This window comes from Pogoniulus pusillus, chromosome 18 (assembly GCF_015220805.1).
Source record: "Pogoniulus pusillus isolate bPogPus1 chromosome 18, bPogPus1.pri, whole genome shotgun sequence".
Classification (NCBI taxonomy): domain Eukaryota; kingdom Metazoa; phylum Chordata; class Aves; order Piciformes; family Lybiidae; genus Pogoniulus; species Pogoniulus pusillus.
Genome location: NC_087281.1, coordinates 17839203 through 17857293, shown reverse-complemented (window position 1 = coordinate 17857293; position 18091 = coordinate 17839203). Strand labels below are relative to the sequence as shown.

At 36.6% G+C, this 18091-nt stretch overlaps 1 protein-coding gene across 1 annotated transcript in view; it reads right to left on the bottom strand.

Moving 5' to 3' along the window:
- The window catches only part of RYR2 (ryanodine receptor 2), a 311345-nt gene that overhangs the window by 21502 nt on the left and 271752 nt on the right, over positions 1–18091 (bottom strand). Inside the window, exons 81-91 of the mRNA XM_064158603.1 lie at positions 17332–17411; positions 15138–15214; positions 13714–13787; positions 9475–9555; positions 8234–8322; positions 7745–7873; positions 6687–6791; positions 5378–5459; positions 3108–4411; positions 2654–2718; positions 835–982 (exon numbers count right to left, since the gene is read on the bottom strand). Of these exons, the coding sequence (XP_064014673.1) occupies positions 835–982; positions 2654–2718; positions 3108–4411; positions 5378–5459; positions 6687–6791; positions 7745–7873; positions 8234–8322; positions 9475–9555; positions 13714–13787; positions 15138–15214; positions 17332–17411 (2234 nt within the window). The remainder of the gene's footprint in view (positions 1–834; positions 983–2653; positions 2719–3107; positions 4412–5377; positions 5460–6686; positions 6792–7744; positions 7874–8233; positions 8323–9474; positions 9556–13713; positions 13788–15137; positions 15215–17331; positions 17412–18091) is intronic.

The following is an 18091-nucleotide window of genomic DNA, read 5'->3' as shown; positions in this document are numbered from 1 at the left end:
TGAAATTCACACAACTACTATGTGATTAGCTTCAAAAACTAAGTCAAGTTCAAACCCCAAACTTAACACATCTAATTCTTTATTAGGATTGTGACCACAGCTTTGTAGTTCTGCTGCATTATTTATGTTAGAAGTAGGCTGCCCCTACATAATTGTATCTACTATATGTACAGCAAAATGTATTTCACTTTGCTTTGCATTTCACACCAGCCTCACAGAATGTGTGTCCCAGTTTTGTATAAAACAAAAAAACTAACAAAAGTATGTGCTTTAAATAGTTTTACAACAGAGATATCATATTATACTGATACACTATCAGATACAGTTATAGTATTTTAATTAGCCTTCTTTTCCACAGGTTTTGAGAAGTTTTTCAAATAGCTTGCTATTGCACAAAAAAATAATAAAAACCTGTAACATCTTTTCTGCTTAGGCTAAGCATTGCATCTTAAATTATTTTTTCTAGGAGAGCTTGTAATTTCCTAAAGTTGTCTTTCAGGGAATGACAAATCCTACAGACTCACGATTTGCTGTGAAAATAATGAACATTTTATACACATAAAAATGCATGGATGCTTTCCAGTGATGGACAGGCATCTTTGAAGGACTGGATTTTGGACAGTAATTGTCTTCCTAAGATTTATCATCTTGTCTACTAAGTTATTTCATTTCTCTGACATGCTAGTCAAACCTTCACCTTTATGGCATTTTTATGGATGATGGCGGACAGAAAAAATGAGGCTCATCAGATAGAAACTTGTCTTTGCATTGGTAGAATAATGTGGTAGTACATATTCCTGCCAACAGCTAAACACAGTCTAGAGAGCAGCTTACAAGAAGCTTCTGTTGATATGCAATGATTTTCTTCCAGAAAGCAGATTCCTGAACTTCTGGTTCTCCATATCTGTGAGTATGAAGTTGTCTTAATTTCTGTTTCCCTTTGTCTTCCTTGGCTTTTTCCTCTTTTTCTCCATCTTCTCCTCTTAGGACACAAATTAAGCCAAAGTAATATGTCAAGTTAATAAAATTGCTAAATCAAGATATCCCTCTTCAACCCAAAGCAATGGCAAGCACGACAGTCTGATTGAGGCTACAGATAATTCAATCTACTGGTTTGGCAAGCTGAAGTGAGTATGCTAAGTGGCAGAGGCAGGTAATCAAGAATCTGTCAATGTTATTACCTGAGGGTCTGCTTCATAATTATGCAGGTAATGTTTGTGCTGAAAAATGTCTGCAAGCTGACAACTGTACATTGGCATGAGTGAGTCTAAGTGTTCCTCTCCAATCTCATGCACTTGAACTTTCAGGTTCCCACAAAGACTGCAGAAAACTTTGTTCCTGAATTTAAAGTGTTCAATACTGCATTTCTGCCCACGTGAGGAATTTATAACTACCCACTCCAAAAGGAGACTGAAATAAGAAAGCTTGGCAGCACTTGATAGGTAATTACTACCACGCTGCCCAATTACAGAATGTTCTAATTTGTGATCTGCCTTCTCCAAACACATGGTTTAAGGAGCTGTGAATTATCTTACAAATCAATTTGACCTGACAGCACGATAGATAAAAGGCTCACAGAAGTCCATTTGAAACCAAACCAGAGTGAGAGGCAACTTAGGTTACTTCATTTATTTATCTGTACCTATCTACAAGCAGAGTAACTGATGTCCTTAAGCTGCTTCTCTTACCAGAATGCACTTGAAAAACTTTCATCTGAATGTTTGTCTAATGTTAGGAATGGCTTCAGGGCAGCCAATATTCCAAGGCACTACACTCCTCACATATAATACAGGTATCACTACAACTCACACAGTCAAGCAGAGCAGCCGTGAAACGACCTTCAAAAGTCAGCAAGATTATCCTTCAAAAGTTACACTGGCTGAGTGACAAATTTGCTGTACTGATTAGGAAGAACAGTTTTTATTACTAAGCAAGTGTTTGTCTTCCCAAGACAATGGTAAGAAAGGTGTTTCAGACTAAGGGACTAACTTAGAATGACAGAGATACCAGCTATAGAAACGCTACACATATCAGACTTTTATATGTATCAGGAATCATAAAATACAAGAATGGGGGGGGGGGGGTTACTTTTTAGTGGTTAGAACCAAGCATTATTGCTTTGCTTTCTAGTATTTTAATTCTGAGCTAATCTCATTAACATTATCCTAAAAAGATTTAAACAACTTGTGTTCTTCATAAAGATGTAAGAGCACTCAGTAAGTACAATTAAATTTGCATTGGAATATTGAGATTTTCCAAAATTGAAAACAACTCCAAAAAAACCTCCAAGCCATAGCAAGTAAGAGAGGTAATACAGATTCAGTCTTTGACCACTGATGGGTAAGTCGTCTCTGGAACTGAAGCACTCTTATAAATTTTCCAAGAGGTTTTCTTATCACTTTCAGACATGCCAAGAAAAAAAATGTATGCATCTAATGCATTCTAAAATAAACTAAAATGGCATTACAAAGACTGCTGCTGGAAGAGGGAAGTTCACAAAATCTTGAAGTGATGCTATTCACATGTGGGTTTGGGTTTTGTGGGGGTTTTTTGCACATGTATCTGGATGTGGAGGATGGTTAAAAAACAACAGTAGAACATGAATGGACACAAATTTAAAGGTTATGAAGACCAGAGTTAAAGTAATACATACTCTGCTTTTTCAGGCTCAGATTTTGTTTCCTCCTTCTCTTCCTTTTCATCTTCTTTCACCTGCTCCTATAGAAAGTCATATTAAAAAAATAAAAGCCCAACATTCTGCACTCTACATTATTTTAACAAACTCTATACCTGTATAATAGGGTTTAGACACTCTTAAAAACCAACTGAAACCCAAAGAGACGATCCTTCAATCTACATCAATGAAGAGATATTTTAACACTGAATTAAAGTAAACCAAAACATCATGCACTTAACTGTGTACTTGGAGAAGGCCAAGGGAATTCAGGTTGGTGACATCAGAAAGCATAGACATGTTAATTCTATGCAGTTCCTTCACAAACATGTCACAAAACTCAGAAAAGCGTAGATGTAAACATTTTGCTTTAGGATTATACCTAACATATGAAAGACAGAAAGACACAGCAAGAAATTAAAGATACATTTACCTGGATTTTTTCCGGCACCTGAGGCATCGGAGCTAAGGAGGGTGTACTCAGTAAATCACTCAAACCAGCATTTGGATTGTGAGGGATCAATTTATATTGTCCACCTTCTCGTTTCAAATCCAACCCAAATATATCTGAGAGTAGATCACTCTCGTCTGATAAAGTTCTCAGATCTGTTAAGTCTTCTGTAGGCAATGCAGCTTCTGTTGGCTTCCTCTCTCCCTCTTCTCCTTCCCCACGCACCTCATCCTGAGTGGGATCTGGCATATTAGCTAATAGTTCAGCCACCTTGATTTTCTTTGCTCCTTCTACTAGGCTTCCTCCAAGCAACAAACTGCATATGATGCGAAAGAAGCCCCGGACAACACTACATGCAAAATGCAGTAAGCCCATCAAAATGCTCCAGTAGGAAGAAAACAAAGCCATGACCATGTCCTTCATTGTCATTTTCTTCACTTTTTTCATCTGTTTCTTTAGGCTCTTCATGCTGAGCATTTTCATAAGAGTCATTACATTGTATTTGAGAGCTAATAACGCTGACTTCATGGTCATGAGAGAGAAGAAACTCATTCTAGGATCCTGTTCCTCAGGCTTATCTTTCTCATTCTCCTCTTTATTTGCTGACCTTTCATTCAGATCTGACTCAGAGATCTGGGCAGCCAGTTGCATTTCAAAGATGGTATCTTCACAGAAATTAACAAAAAGCTCCATCTTTTCTTTCTCCCCACCTTCATTTACAACATCAAATATAAATTGTCTCTTTGACTCTTTCACCTGAGGTTTCTCCCACTGAGTCCGACTTGACTCACTTATTTCAAAATAAACTCGTTCAATGCGCTTTGCACTGCCCATGATTTCTATGCGCCCAAGGAAAGGCTGAAAGTAATTCAGCACACTTTCTGACAGCTCCAGAAAAGTCTGCAAGCGGGTATCATGGGGCATGTGTTCTGACAGATTGGTTAGGAGAACAGCAACGTTGAAACCAATGTCTTTAGCAGGTTCGTGGAATCGTTTCACAAACTCCTCATAGTCCAGAGTCTCATTCTCATCCGTTTCAGCACATGATAGCAGAAACTCAGTTTCTGACTGAGTGTAATGCTTGTGGCTTTCCATTGCTTTATGAAAATCCCTCTTTGAAATTATTCCTTTACCATCAGGGTCGTATTCTTTGAATGCATCAGAGGAAGTCAGGTCCTTCAATTTTAAGAACATATCAAAAAACTTCAGAATCATCTCCACATTATTGGATGATTCCACAAGCATATCGACCATCTGCTTGCCAATAGTTCCATTCACAACATTACCTAGATGTGATGACATGAAGTTAGAGATACCAATGGCAACTAATGTTTGGTAAAGAAAAGCACAATAATGACCAGTGAAATCATTAAACAGTAAGAATCATAGACTACTGGCAAACACACTCTCGTGAAAAAGCTATCTGTAAAGTCAGACATTTTTTACTAACAGCACTATCCTAAGACTTGGAAAAAAACATAAGTGACAAATTAGAAGGAAAGACCTAACAAGCCCTAAGGAGAGGCATTTAATGCAGCACTAAACATCGGGCAGCATACTGCAAATTTTGCTATAGTGCAATATAGGCAGAACTAGTGCCACATTTATGAGGAGTAGCTAGTCTATTAGGTTACTTATGGAGTATAGCCTACAATACTAAGAACATACTTTCCTTCTCACTGACCCTCTATGAGCAAAGCAGTAGTAGCTGCAACACATGCTAGATTTATTGCCCTGCCTCTTCTCCCAGGAAACATGTAAGAAGCAAAAGCTGAAACTGTATCTTTGGATCATCTATGTAGTATGTCTGGTTAGTCTGGTATTGGAAGCACCAATGCAGTACTTTAAAGGGCTAAAGACACAGTATTTCTTGACAACAATCACATTCTCTGGAGAATCATAATTTTGGGTACTATGTATAAATGATCTTGAACCTAGTCACTAGATTAATCAAAGCTTATTCATTATGGCTAAGATCACTACCAAAGTAAATGCAATGTAGTAAAGCTATTCATGGAATCAAAGTAAAACTTCTGCCAGAACTGGATTTTATACCATGTGGACATTCATATCAACTACACCATATAAATCTCCCATTTGTTTTAAGACCCAATAGCTCTTCTCACGATTGGAACATGAAAATTAAAAGCTCAAGAGGAGAGCATAATATCTCACATGAAAAATAAATCACAAAAGGCAGAAACTTTGCTTGAACAGTTGTGAAACAGGATTTCAAATTAAACTTTGACTACCTTCCAGCATAGACAGCAACATGACAACCATATCCTTCTGAAGATCCATTAGCTCCTTCAGTAATTCAATTTGACTGGAATCCTGCATAATGAACAAAACACATTAAAAAAAAAACAAACAACTATTGACTTCTTTGAGATTCATATGTGTGCAGGAATATTTCACCCTGGAAGAATGGCTTAGAAATTAACTAGTAGTGTCAAAGCTGGTAATCCAGTGAAAATACATTTAATTGATTGATTCTTGACAGTACATTCAGAGGATCAAATATTTACAAGATCATCTGTATAGAAACCTACAATATAAAAAACAAAGTGGAAATCTAAGGTGATGAAAAAAATTTAAAGCTCTCAGATGACAGTTCTGCCACATTTCATGTCAGCTAAAATATTGCTGCTGGCAGTATAGTCAAGTTTACATCTATCAAGGACAAGAGTAAAGAACCTCAAAATAAAACATGAAAACCCCAAACCAACAAAACCACACAACCAATCCCAAAACCCAAACAAGACAGTGATTTAGTAACAAACATGAAGAAAGCATGTCTATCCTGTTTTCTTCCTAAGGCTCTGATGACCCCCTGTAGGAGCTCCCAAAAGCCATGACCTTGAGCTCCACATAAGAGAAAGATGCCATCACTATTCATTATACACTTGGAATAGACTGCATTTCCATCACCTCTCAGAGAGCATCACTCAATTCACACACTACAGTGGAGTGAGTGCAAAGCTTCTTGGCTCTCTCTGAAGTAGCAGGACAAATATTATTAGTTGCTAAATGCAGTAGTTAAAAGGTGCTATGAAGCCACTCTGGGCACAGCTGGGACTATAAGCTTGCCATTACTATGAAAACAACTCTTGCAAATAGCCACATCATATTTCCCAGTGTATTTGACTTGCTGTCAATAACTACTTAGATACCGCTTTATATGTGGCTTCAGTAGTACAGAAAAAAGCACAAGAGCTACCACCATGGCCTATCCAAACTGACTATTTTTTCAATTACTACAGGATAGTACCTACATGCTTTTGTAGAGGAAATTCAATGAATCAGTACTGAAAACCAAATTTCCCTGTGATGCCATTTGCTGGGAAAAGCCCTCTATGCAGCCATAAAGAGAGAACCACACATGTAAAATGAGAACCATACATGCATCACAAATCTAGGCAAACAACCTACTTTCAGTCATGCAGTCCCAAGGGCATGGAGGAAAAATCATTTGAGCAAGACTACTGTAATTTATGCAAAGCTTACACAGATACATTTGGAACCAAATAATGAAATTGCAAATATAAAACAAAAAGATACCTGAGACAGCTTCATCTGCATGTGGGCAAATACATGAAGGAAGCCAACGACAGCATCCCATAGCCTGCTGTGTGCTAGACTTTGCTGATTACCAGTACATGGCCCCTATTGTTTATCCAAGAAGACAAAACCAAACAAACAACAAAAAAACCCTGAGTTTATTTGCAAGGAACTCAATATAAATAGAAGGATAAGACAGACAGTGCATATCTTAGGGCTGTCCTTCAGAAACTGGTATGAAAAATTAAATATATACAGAATTACCTATTTAATAACACCACCAACAGTAAACAGTATCTGTAACCAGCTAACAATAGCACCTGGGGATTGCCAAATATGTATACATTAAATAGACCAACTTTCATGTATAAAAACAGTATTATCTTACAAAACAATGGGTTTCATCTGAATGAAAACACAAACACCTAATAGGATAATGAGATTCTCTCTAACCTGCTTATTACTGTAATATTGTGGACTGATTTACATGATGACTTAGTTAAGAACTAAATTACACTGAATTCCTAACATATCATGGAGGAATTACTGTACTGGGTGTTTTTGGACAGAATTTTTCTCTCATTTACTGCAGTCCACCTAAAGTCCATCTCCACAATTCTCAAGTGCCTCAAGAACAGTCTCATTCCTGACAGAAAATACAAGCTAACATTCTGTTGATTAGATATCAACTGTGTTTTGTGTTGACCCTAGTCTCTCAATGGATTAGATGTGAAGACTTTAAAGCAGGTAACACTACTGCAGTCTAGGCAAAATGAAAACAAAACAGTGAAAAAAAAATTCTCTGTCTTGCATACAGCCAAAGGAAGATTATTTACTACTGTCTCTAAATTTTACTAACTTACAAATGTTCCAAAAGAGTTGTAACAACTGTATTTCCAAAGTTCACTTCCTACTTAAACTAATGCACTAAAATAGTGTTGAATCATCAATGCTTCTCTATTTTACGTCTATGTTATATCTAGTCACACTACCTCTTCATGTCAAAAGTATGATTAGTTTTCTTTCAAATCCATAAAATTCCAATCAAACTAATTTACCTGGATATACTCTGTAAGAGTATTGAAGACTTGTTTTGCAACCTGGATGGCTTTGGAAAAATTTCGTTGTCCTTGCTCATCAATAACATCCTTCCCAGAATAATACCAATAGAAATCACTAATGGATTCCTAACAACAGAACAGTTGTGAGAAGCATAAAGAGATTATGTAATCAAAATGCCTTTAGCTGATTATTCATCAAGATAAGAAAAATAATAGCAGGAAACATTACAGTTCTGAAAACTGTTTAGCTTATAAAGCTTTTAAATGAATCCCCCACAATAATTCTCAAGTAGTGCTCCAGGAATTGTAGTTTTTTTTCAAGGGAAACAAGAGGCAAATAAATAAACTTAAATACATAATTTTAAAAGCCCATAGCAAACCTCAAAATAAAATAAGATGAAAATAAATTTGGTCTTTAGATATCTGCTTTTATAAATATAACTGTCTGCATCTTGAAAAGGAGTAGAAGTATGGGAGTTAACCTACCTGAACTCTTAATAAGTAATCCACAGTGGAAATGATAATATTAACAGTTGTGTTGTTACCAGTCTGAGTTCTCAGGTAATTCTGAAAATCTAACAAGTCAGACAAAAGTTAAACTTACATTTTTTTAAGTGGCAAAGACAAAACTACTAATGCAAATTAAATTAATTAATTTTAATTCCCCCGTCCCAACAAACCAATTTAAAGATTTGCAGCATTTGATTACAGGCATCACATACCAATGAACTTCTGATGCTTAATTAACTGTTTTATCTGTGGAACTTAAAATTGATCTTACTGTCACCCCACTTATGATTAAATTTGTAACTCTAGAACTCAGTATCCACATAATTATGCCTAGTAAAGCATATAAATGACAAGCAGCAAGAAATACACCTTCCCTCACATTTTCTCCCTGCATCTTCACTGTCTGGAAATTATAAACCATGTTCTACATTGTGCTAGTCTGAAGATAGCTGGGTTATTTTGGTGAGAGGAATTAGATTATAAGGTGTGAAAAGGAAACAATGGTGATGTCTACTTCACTCGTAGGCTTGCTGAGATGTATAAAAACAAGAACACAAACATAGATAACAGAGTTGCTCTCTGGCTCTGGCTGCCTGCACTTCCCTCTCGCTAACCTGCTGTCTGTGTAACTAATCCATCTGCTTCCTAATTCCCCTGGCCAATTCTCCAAACTTACCTTGAATGTAAGGCAAAGTCTGGGATAAGGTAGAGGGATGAAAAGGAGGTGAAAGGGTGGTTGGGAGCCCTTCCTGGGGACTCTGGTTTCTGGGAGGGCTGCTGTGTTTCTGTATTACCTTTAACTTGTATATTACTGTCTATAGCTGTATATATTGTAAATACCTGCTTGTATACTGTGCTAAGCTGTAAATATAAAGCTTCATTCCTTAATTTCCAACTCAGCTGAGTCTAGTCTGGGTGATTTTCTTAAGTGTGGGGGGGCAGGTAACACCCAAACCATCACATACATGAATTTATCTTTCCTAGCAGGTTAAGATCCAAACGGTATCATTTTGGAACCCATTATCTTTTCTACAAAGTTAAAAATTATTTTTTAAAAAAGCTAATTTAATCCCACATAAAAATTTTCCTGTCTAGTCTAGCATCTACATCACCTTTCATGATATTTTGTAAAGCCTGCCAAACCTTCAGCAATTAAAAGCTTTTTACTGTTAGTCACCATCACCTTGGCTTAGCTGACTGGCAGACTGCCCACAAACCTGAATTGTGTCCTTCGCAAAGCAATTGAAGGAAGCGGAAGAGGTCACAGGTGAACTCATCATCCTGCATCACCTTCTCTCCTGTAGAAAGGCCAGATGGAAGCAGATTATCCCAGGTTGCAAAGTAACACCCTGTGGCAGCCCCTGAAGAAAATCTCCATATTTAATAGAGAAGGGAGGAGAAAATTTATAAACACCAAGCTATCTGAAGCACACGTGTGCTTGGCAGATAGTTGCTTGATTAAAAAAAACCTTATTTATAAACATGGCAGCATGAGCTTGGCAACATTTTACAAACAATCCATAATTTACATTCTTGTTTTACTTTGCTGGGTATGAACCCTGTGCTACATAGAGAATCACAGAATCAACCAGGTTGGAAGAAACCTCCAAGATCATCCAGTCCAACCTAGCATCCAGCCCTAGCCAGTCAACTACACCAAGGCACTAAGTGCCTCATCCAGTCTTTGCTTGAACACCTCCAGGGACAGTGACTCCACCACCTCCCTGGGCAGCCCATTCCAATGGCATAATGTTATAATGGGGAATAACTATAATGTTTACATTTAAAATATAACTACATTATTACAGCTGAATTGTAAATTCTATTTAGTACAATTTAGAATATATATAAGCACAAACATGGGCAGAAGTTGAATCACAAAGTCGTGAATGATTACAAGTTCAAACTAATGGGCATATCAACCCACAGCTGTGAATTTTCAAGTGAGAAGCTTCAGTACAATGGGAGCTTTAAAAAAACAAACAAAAAACATTCTGAAAACTAACATGAACATTTTGAAAGTACAGAATTTCACTCGTTCCTGCTGCCATAATGTTTGGTGTTAAGAGCACATATCACCGAAGCATAGGCCAAGGGGTAAGGAAAGACAGAATGCTCTGTCCCAATTTCAGACATGTTCTCATTATAGTACCAAAAAAAAATCCAATTCTTTCTTCAAAAATGAACCAAATACCATAAATGACATTCCAAGACATTTTGTCCATCCCAGATATAAATATCAGATATGCAGTTTTTCAGTCAGAGAACACTGAAAACCCTTCCAGATAATTAAAAAAGGAAAAATAAATGGCTGTTTCTGGCAGTGATGATTAATGCACACATATAATATAGAATCAACCAGATTGGAAGAGACCTCCAAGATCATCCAGTCCAACCTAGCACCCAGCCCTAGACAATCAACTAGACCATGGCACTAAGTGCCTCATCCAGGCTTTTCTTCAACCCCTTCAGGGACTGTGACTCCACCTCCCTGGGCAGCCCATTCCAGTGGCAAATCACTCTCTCTGGCAAGAACTTCCTCCTAACAGTATGTCTCCCTGACATGCTTGTCCCTCAGAAGCATTATTATTCAACACTGTGTGCAGGTTCAGCCCTGCAAGTATTGCTCCTACATTGATGGATAAAGGCAAGATTAATCATTTTTTAATTTAACTGAAGTCTTGCCCTTCTCAGTCACACTTGGAGTCACATGCTTTGTTGATCTAGGGAATCAATGCAAAAATTAGCATTACTGAAAACCAAATACTTGGTGGAGTCTCTACCTTCACACATGCAGTGTATGTAGCTTGATTGCCATGATAGCAATAATTTCAAAGAACACATCATAGGGAAAATTGCTTATATATTACAGGGAAAAATCAAGCCCATAAAGGGACCATGCATTTCACTACAGTTTAATATTTTTCTACTCTATTTTCCCCTCACACTTTTATCAAGTGAGAATTTTAAGGGAAAGAGAAAACCACTCTCAGATAAATTCCTTAAGCTATCCTCTGCAAAGAAGGATCTTTTATAAACTAAATTAAAATGTTAAACTAAATTTAAAAATAATGTTGAACTAAATTAAAATTTAAAATGTTAAACTAAATTAAAATGTTGCAAGGGTTTGGAAGGTCTTTTAATTAGCTCCACTCTAAACAAAGCAGAAAACAAATACAAGTTATTGCAAGATTCTGCAAAATTAGGAGGTGTTTAGGGACATCATTTCACAGATACTGAGAGGTTCTTTACTTTGGGAAATATATTTGCAAATTACAAAATTAAGCAAAAAAAAAATCCCTCTGTTTCAAGCTGCTTGGCCACACTAAGATGTGAAATAATCACAGTTTTCATTTTCTACAGCTGATCAAAATCTGAACTAAAACCTGTGTTGGTATCGATGGGAATTTGAACTCTCAGATGTTACTTACTGACTGCAAGAGGCATCGCAGTGGCGGCTACAGAACGGAAGTACAGATGAGTTTCTTTCTATAAAGTCTAACAGAAGAATCTTTGGTGCTGTGCACACAAATTCATGCCAGTACACACAAAGATTTGCATAGATAATGCTTTTTTTAACATTCATCCATTGCAAATACTGGGCTCACTAAAATGAAAGTCATTAGAAAAGAAAAGAAAGGAATAAAACAGAAGTAGTTTTAAAAAGCTTGCTGCTCTTACATATAGTGTGCCAGTCACTGTGCAAATCCTGAGAAAAGGAGGAAGAAGAAAGTGGGGAAAGTTGAAACATAACCCACAGATTTTGGAATACATGTTTGCAATAATAATAGAAAAGAACCCACTAGTTTAACAGTCTTACAGGAACAGAAATTGTGTTAACAGTGCTCAAGAGCTGTACAGTGCTGTCATAAAGCTAAGAGCAGGAAAAAGAAAGAATAGGCAATTGGTTTTAATAATTACTACGCTCATGAGTAATGACTGAGGAAGGGAGGACTGGACAATTAGTTCAAAGGAAAGGAAACAAGGAGGGGGGGAAAGAAAAAAGCAAGTTGAGAAATTGTTTTCAGCAAATACAAAAGATAGTTAGTACTGGTTTTTGGCCAATTTAGTTCTATACTAAAACTAGAAAGTGAAAGATCAATTAAACTGAAATGTGACCAAAAAAATGAAATGGGGCAACATAAAAATAAGTAGTCAATTATGCAGCAATTAAAGATTTGTTTATATTTTCATGCAAAAAGAGTAATTTCTAGAAAGAGAGGCAGTGATCAGTTAATTTCAAAATCCAGCACTATAAATACTAAATTTAGTCATAGAGATGTTGTCCAAAAGAGCAACACTCAGCAGGTTAACCTTAAGTAAAGCATGAAACTAATGACCAAAATTTGATATGCCAGATAGCTGCGTCAGCGCTCAATCTACAGTCTTGTAACTAAGTTTTATTCACATGAGTTCACTTAATTTTGTTTATTCCTATTAGTCTAGCAGGATTTGATCTATATTTTAAATCATGGGAGCACTTTCAGAGAAGCAGAGTTTATGATCAGTTGTGAAGTCATTTAGTCAAATTTAAGAGTTCATGACTTCGAGTCAAGAAAAGAAGTTGAATATTCAAGAAGTATGCCACAGAAAAGAGCTACAGGCACAAGAGCCAATGAGATGTGCAGGGTTTCAAGTATGAGTTATGAACCTCCAAATGCAGTAATGATTATCCAGTCAAGCTTTTTTACATTGTTTTTAAAATAAAAACATGTTAAAATATTAGAGTACTTTGGGATTTAAACATAAAGATCCACTGTAAAAAGTACTGAGAGGGAGAAAATGTGCTTGGGTAACTCTATGAAGCCACACAAGAGTGAACTCAATGTTTCCAGACAATCACAGTAAGGGAGAACTAGAAATTAGTGTCGGACAGAAGAAATAAATTGACAGTGAACTGACAATGCAGGGGGCTGAAAAACTAATTGCTTCAAAGTAAAAAATAAAGCAAAAAAATCATATTTCCTCAAAAAGAAACATCATAATGTTTTCAAAGAAAAATCCAGCAGACATTTTTCCCAACAGCCAGTACAGCTCTCTTGACCCCTAATATTTAACTCATGGCTGAACTGTGGTTTTCATTCCAGTCAAGTCAGTTTAAGAAATCAGGTGGGAATTCTTGATTTCATTTTATGCTGAAGCAGGTTTGGGACTTCTGAAATGTTTTACATGCATAAACGCTGCTGTTTGTAACTAGAATTTTATGTGTAATGTCTTCACTTCTTCAGAATGATGGATGAGAGTCCTATGAGACTGTTCTGGAACTCAGCACATGCTAGTGACTTACTACTAACAAGCATGGGCTTAGGTAGGCCAATGAAACATACACCAATCTTATGGATTGCATTTTAGCTTTAGCCTCTATGTATATACGTACAGGATTCTTTGAAATTCAGCTTGCATCTGCAAAATGGGAAGAGAAAAATCACAGCTCCTTTATGTCAAATTGACAGTACCTGATCCCTCTTCGGTCACCATGCCAAGGCCTTCTGCTTTGTTCTGACGTTCAAATGCATTTAGGTCAAGAACACTGCAATGAAAAAAATCACATTTGCCCTGTGATTAATTAAATCTCTGTCATATTTCATTTTGTTCAAGAGAAGGATTTGTGATTTCATGTGCTTGTGATATCTATACTAACTTCAGGAGTCATGGAGAAAACACTTTTTTTGACTGCTTTCATATTGCAGCACAGTTCATCCCAAGCAGCAAGATCCATTATGAAATTCTGTTATTATTAGTTCCACTCAGTATTTCTCTCCTTCCATGTTCTGAAAGACTGAAGCTGCCAAAGAGGAGCATGTATTCAACTAACCAGATTTAAGGAACATTCTATGATTCTATGAACATGTCCTCTTACAGATTCACATTTGTGAATCTGCAAAGTTATGCCTTTCCTGGCTTAACATGTCAGCTAAGCACAGACAGGCAAGAGTGTTTATGAAAGTCAGATGAAGGTAGAAGAACTGCCCTAGTAATTTTGCTGGCAAGAAACCTCTGTGATTTAAAAGTGAAACTTGGCCAAAAGCAGTGTTAAAAAAAAGCTAGAACATGGTACCTTTGACAGAAGACTGAACTGCTTGCTACAGGAAGCCCCTTTTAGCCCTGAGTTTTATGCTAATGGAGAAATTATTTGCTGAAGTAGCTTGTTCTTTGGAATTATATTTTTTAAACTTTAAATATATGTATATTTATATAAAATCAAAATCGATATGAACTAGCAAGAAGAATGAAAGGGCAAAGAGGTCACAGTATCTCCACAGCTTATTAAAACACAATATTCCTTTCCTTTTTCTATCTTCTAAAAAGCCCCATTAAGATGTTTAAGAAAGTTGAGTTTTCCCAAAATCTTTATGATTATTTAATTTTGATCATTAACCATTGGCCTTTGCAGGATTACATAGTACTTCACAGGATCAGGATCACAGGATGTCAGAGGTTGGAAGGGGCCCAAAGAGATCATCGAGTCCAACCCCCCTGTGAGAGCAGGACCATACAGTCTAGCTCAGGTCACACAGGAACGCATCCAGACAGGCCTTGAAAGTCTCCCAAAAAGGAGACTTCACAGCCTCTCTGGGGAGCCTGTTCCAGTGTTCTGTGAGATTACAGTAAAGACGTTCCAAATGCTCCTAACTCTAGGCTTGTTTTCTGCCATTTCTCAAGGAGATATAAATGCCATAAACAATTGTGAAAAAAGCTCTTTTATCGAGGTAGATTCATGCCATAAGATTTTCATACCATGAGCACCACCTTGTCCTTCGCCCCAAGTCTTGCACATTACAGCTCCCAAGTGTGGTTTGTAAAAAGTATGTAGAGGATCCTTCCAAAACTATAAATCCTGTGGAATAAAACCTAAATGCAAAAGTATATGTTTTCTTACCTACAGGACTGCATAAGACCAGCAAGGCTCTGAAAGAACCCCACATCCTTTTTATCCTTGAGGTAGTCAAGCATTTTCTGCAGTAAACACAATTTAATCAGAGAATTCATATTTGTACTATGTGTGAATCTAGTCAGTTCTGTATAGATTCTTGATTATTAGTGATCCTGGTGTTTTGAAATAACTCTTCATATTTACAAATTACAAGTCTAGCAGATAAAAAAACAGGTACCAAAAAAAAAATAAAATCAACCCACCAATCAAAAAAAAACAAACAACCAAAAACCCACCACCAACCAAAAAAGTAAACCTCAACCAAAACCCTCCAAGAAACCCCACCAAAACCTGCTAACATCTAATGCTTATGGCTTTTACAGAAAAGAAGGAAATCCATTTTGGATAGTCCAAATACAGAAAATAAGTCCAGATACAGAAAATAAGTCCAGATACAGAAAATAAGTCCAGATACAGAAGATAGTCACTAAAGCCAACATAGCCAGACAAATTTAGCGTTTAATGTAAGTACAATTGCACCACTATTAGTATTGTATTGGCACTACCATTTCAGCATCAGACTCAGCTTGCCATAACCTGTTTGTTTCAGACTGTTTTAGCTGCAACAGTCAGTAGTTCAGTATTTTTACTGTAACTTGTAATACCTATTTGATAACAGATTTCATCACAAAAAGTTATACAATGGAATGAACTCTGATTCTAGAATGCAATGTGTTGTTGGGTGAAGATAGAGCATGATACCAAAGGGTCTCAGCTGTGAGCAAAAATCACAATACCCAAAGATCAGTCTTTGTAGGAATGCTACTGGAATTCATGTTGTGAATGAAGAAAAACTCTTTTGGCAAATAAAAAGGAATAATAGGAACAATTGATAAGTGACCTGCAAAATAAAAGAGCACATAAGCAGACACGCTTAACAAAATGTATCAGCATAACCCCAAGTGCTCCAAAGACCACAGGAAAAGAACATGCCCATCAACAACACCCCCATAATCAAAGTAAAGGACTCCAGAGAATGATGGTGACTTTTCAAAACCACTTCTGTATCTCTCTGCTCCACCCACACCAGTCTTCCCATGGAAGACTGAAGAGCTGATCTTAGGATCTAATGGCAAACTGGAAAGGCGAGCAGAACACCAGAGAAAATGGGTAGAAAATGAGACAACTGCAGGAAAAAAAGGCAATTCTAACCCTATTACTGCTGCTTTTGTAAGCATGCAATTTAGTAGTATGAATATTATTGTAACTATTAACAACTGTTTCTGCACTCTGATTAGTTAAAACTTCATTGACTTTTAAAATTTTAGATTGCAGCACTACAAATTCAGACTAAATTACTATATACAAATGTCATGATTTCCCAAAGTAATTAAATATCACTACATCACAAACAACTGGCAATGACTCAGGCAGATACTTTTCTGCACAATTTGTGGTCCTTCTGGTCAATTCCAGGTAATGACAGCCCCCTGAAAATATCATTATTTTGGACTGCATTTAGTTTCTTCAGTGGTTGCTTAACTTGGGACCTTAACTGTTACCATTTCTATGTACTCTTCAAAGTGTCCTACTACAATGGCCAGTATGAAGCCTTCTGGACTCAGGAACCTTCAACTAGTGTAGAGTACTAGAGGTACTCTGTATCAGTCATTTGTCTTCAACAGTGCAGAATACAGTCAAAATACCAGACTTGGCCACTGTTTATGACATTATCTTACCATAGATTAGCAAATCCATTTTGAGTTCTCTGCTTTTATCATCAGTCTTTCCATGGCATAAACTAAGTAATTCTGAAGTTATGTAAGATTTTCACTGGTGAAGACAGAAGTCAGCAATTTTGATCTACTGGCTATAAGACAATGGCAATCTCCCAGGATATAATTTTCTTCCATAGAATTCCTCTAGAAGGTAGTGATTTAACATAAAATATCCCCCTTCTAGCTGAACTGCATAACAAAATTCTTTTAGCCTTGCATTTTGTAAATTAATTTTATGTTTGCAAGTCAGAAATACACACTTAGGAACAGGGCACTTTCATATACTCTTTTCTTTGAGAACAAGAGTAATGAGATAAACAGCATCTGACCAATAGTCACAGTCTATAACACACTATTATAATAACAATGATTAATAAATATTTATACTGACTGCTATGGGTTAAAATAAATCACTTCCTTACCTGTTGAACAGTAGAATTTCCTCCATTTAGGATGGCAATCCCTAGTTTTAGGGTGGCTGCAACCATTGGCCCCATCTCACCTTGAAATGTTTTAAAATATACTTTCAGGTCATATAGAAAACTAATAACATTCTTCTAATTTATCCATACATTGCCTTACATGGCAATTTATCAAGAGAGGCCTTTTTATTTCTCTTGTAAAGCAGACCTGTTTTTCTTTCATGTTCTCTAGTGTGGCAATATCTTCCTGAGTGCCTACAGACATAGTGTAATGTGTACACAGCACATAGTGTAATGTGTACAGAAGCAGCAAGATATGACAGGAAGAACTGAGGTCAATAAATATAATATTCATTAAAGCATCTAGTTGGTTAAAGGCTGGGTGCACAATTTTAAGCTAGTTTTTAAGTTTAACAAGTCTCCTCTAAATGCCAGTCTATATATATATATTTTCCCCCCTATTTTCTTTAGCAAAATGACAGTGGTCCAGAGTATTTAGTTAGAGTAAATGAAATTTGTGAAGAGGAATTTTCAAACCATTACCAGACAGAAATCACATGTCAGACAGTGAAATTATCAAAACTTAGACTAAGATAGTATCTAAGGGACAAAATAATAATTTACACTTCAGAAATGCTTTATCCAAGTACATCAAAAAAAGCAGATATTTGAGGAGTGGGGGATGGGGGTCAGAACAAAGTTGCCACTCCAGAACTGTACACATCCTAGAGTTTGGGGTCCTTTTTGTCATTGCATATTG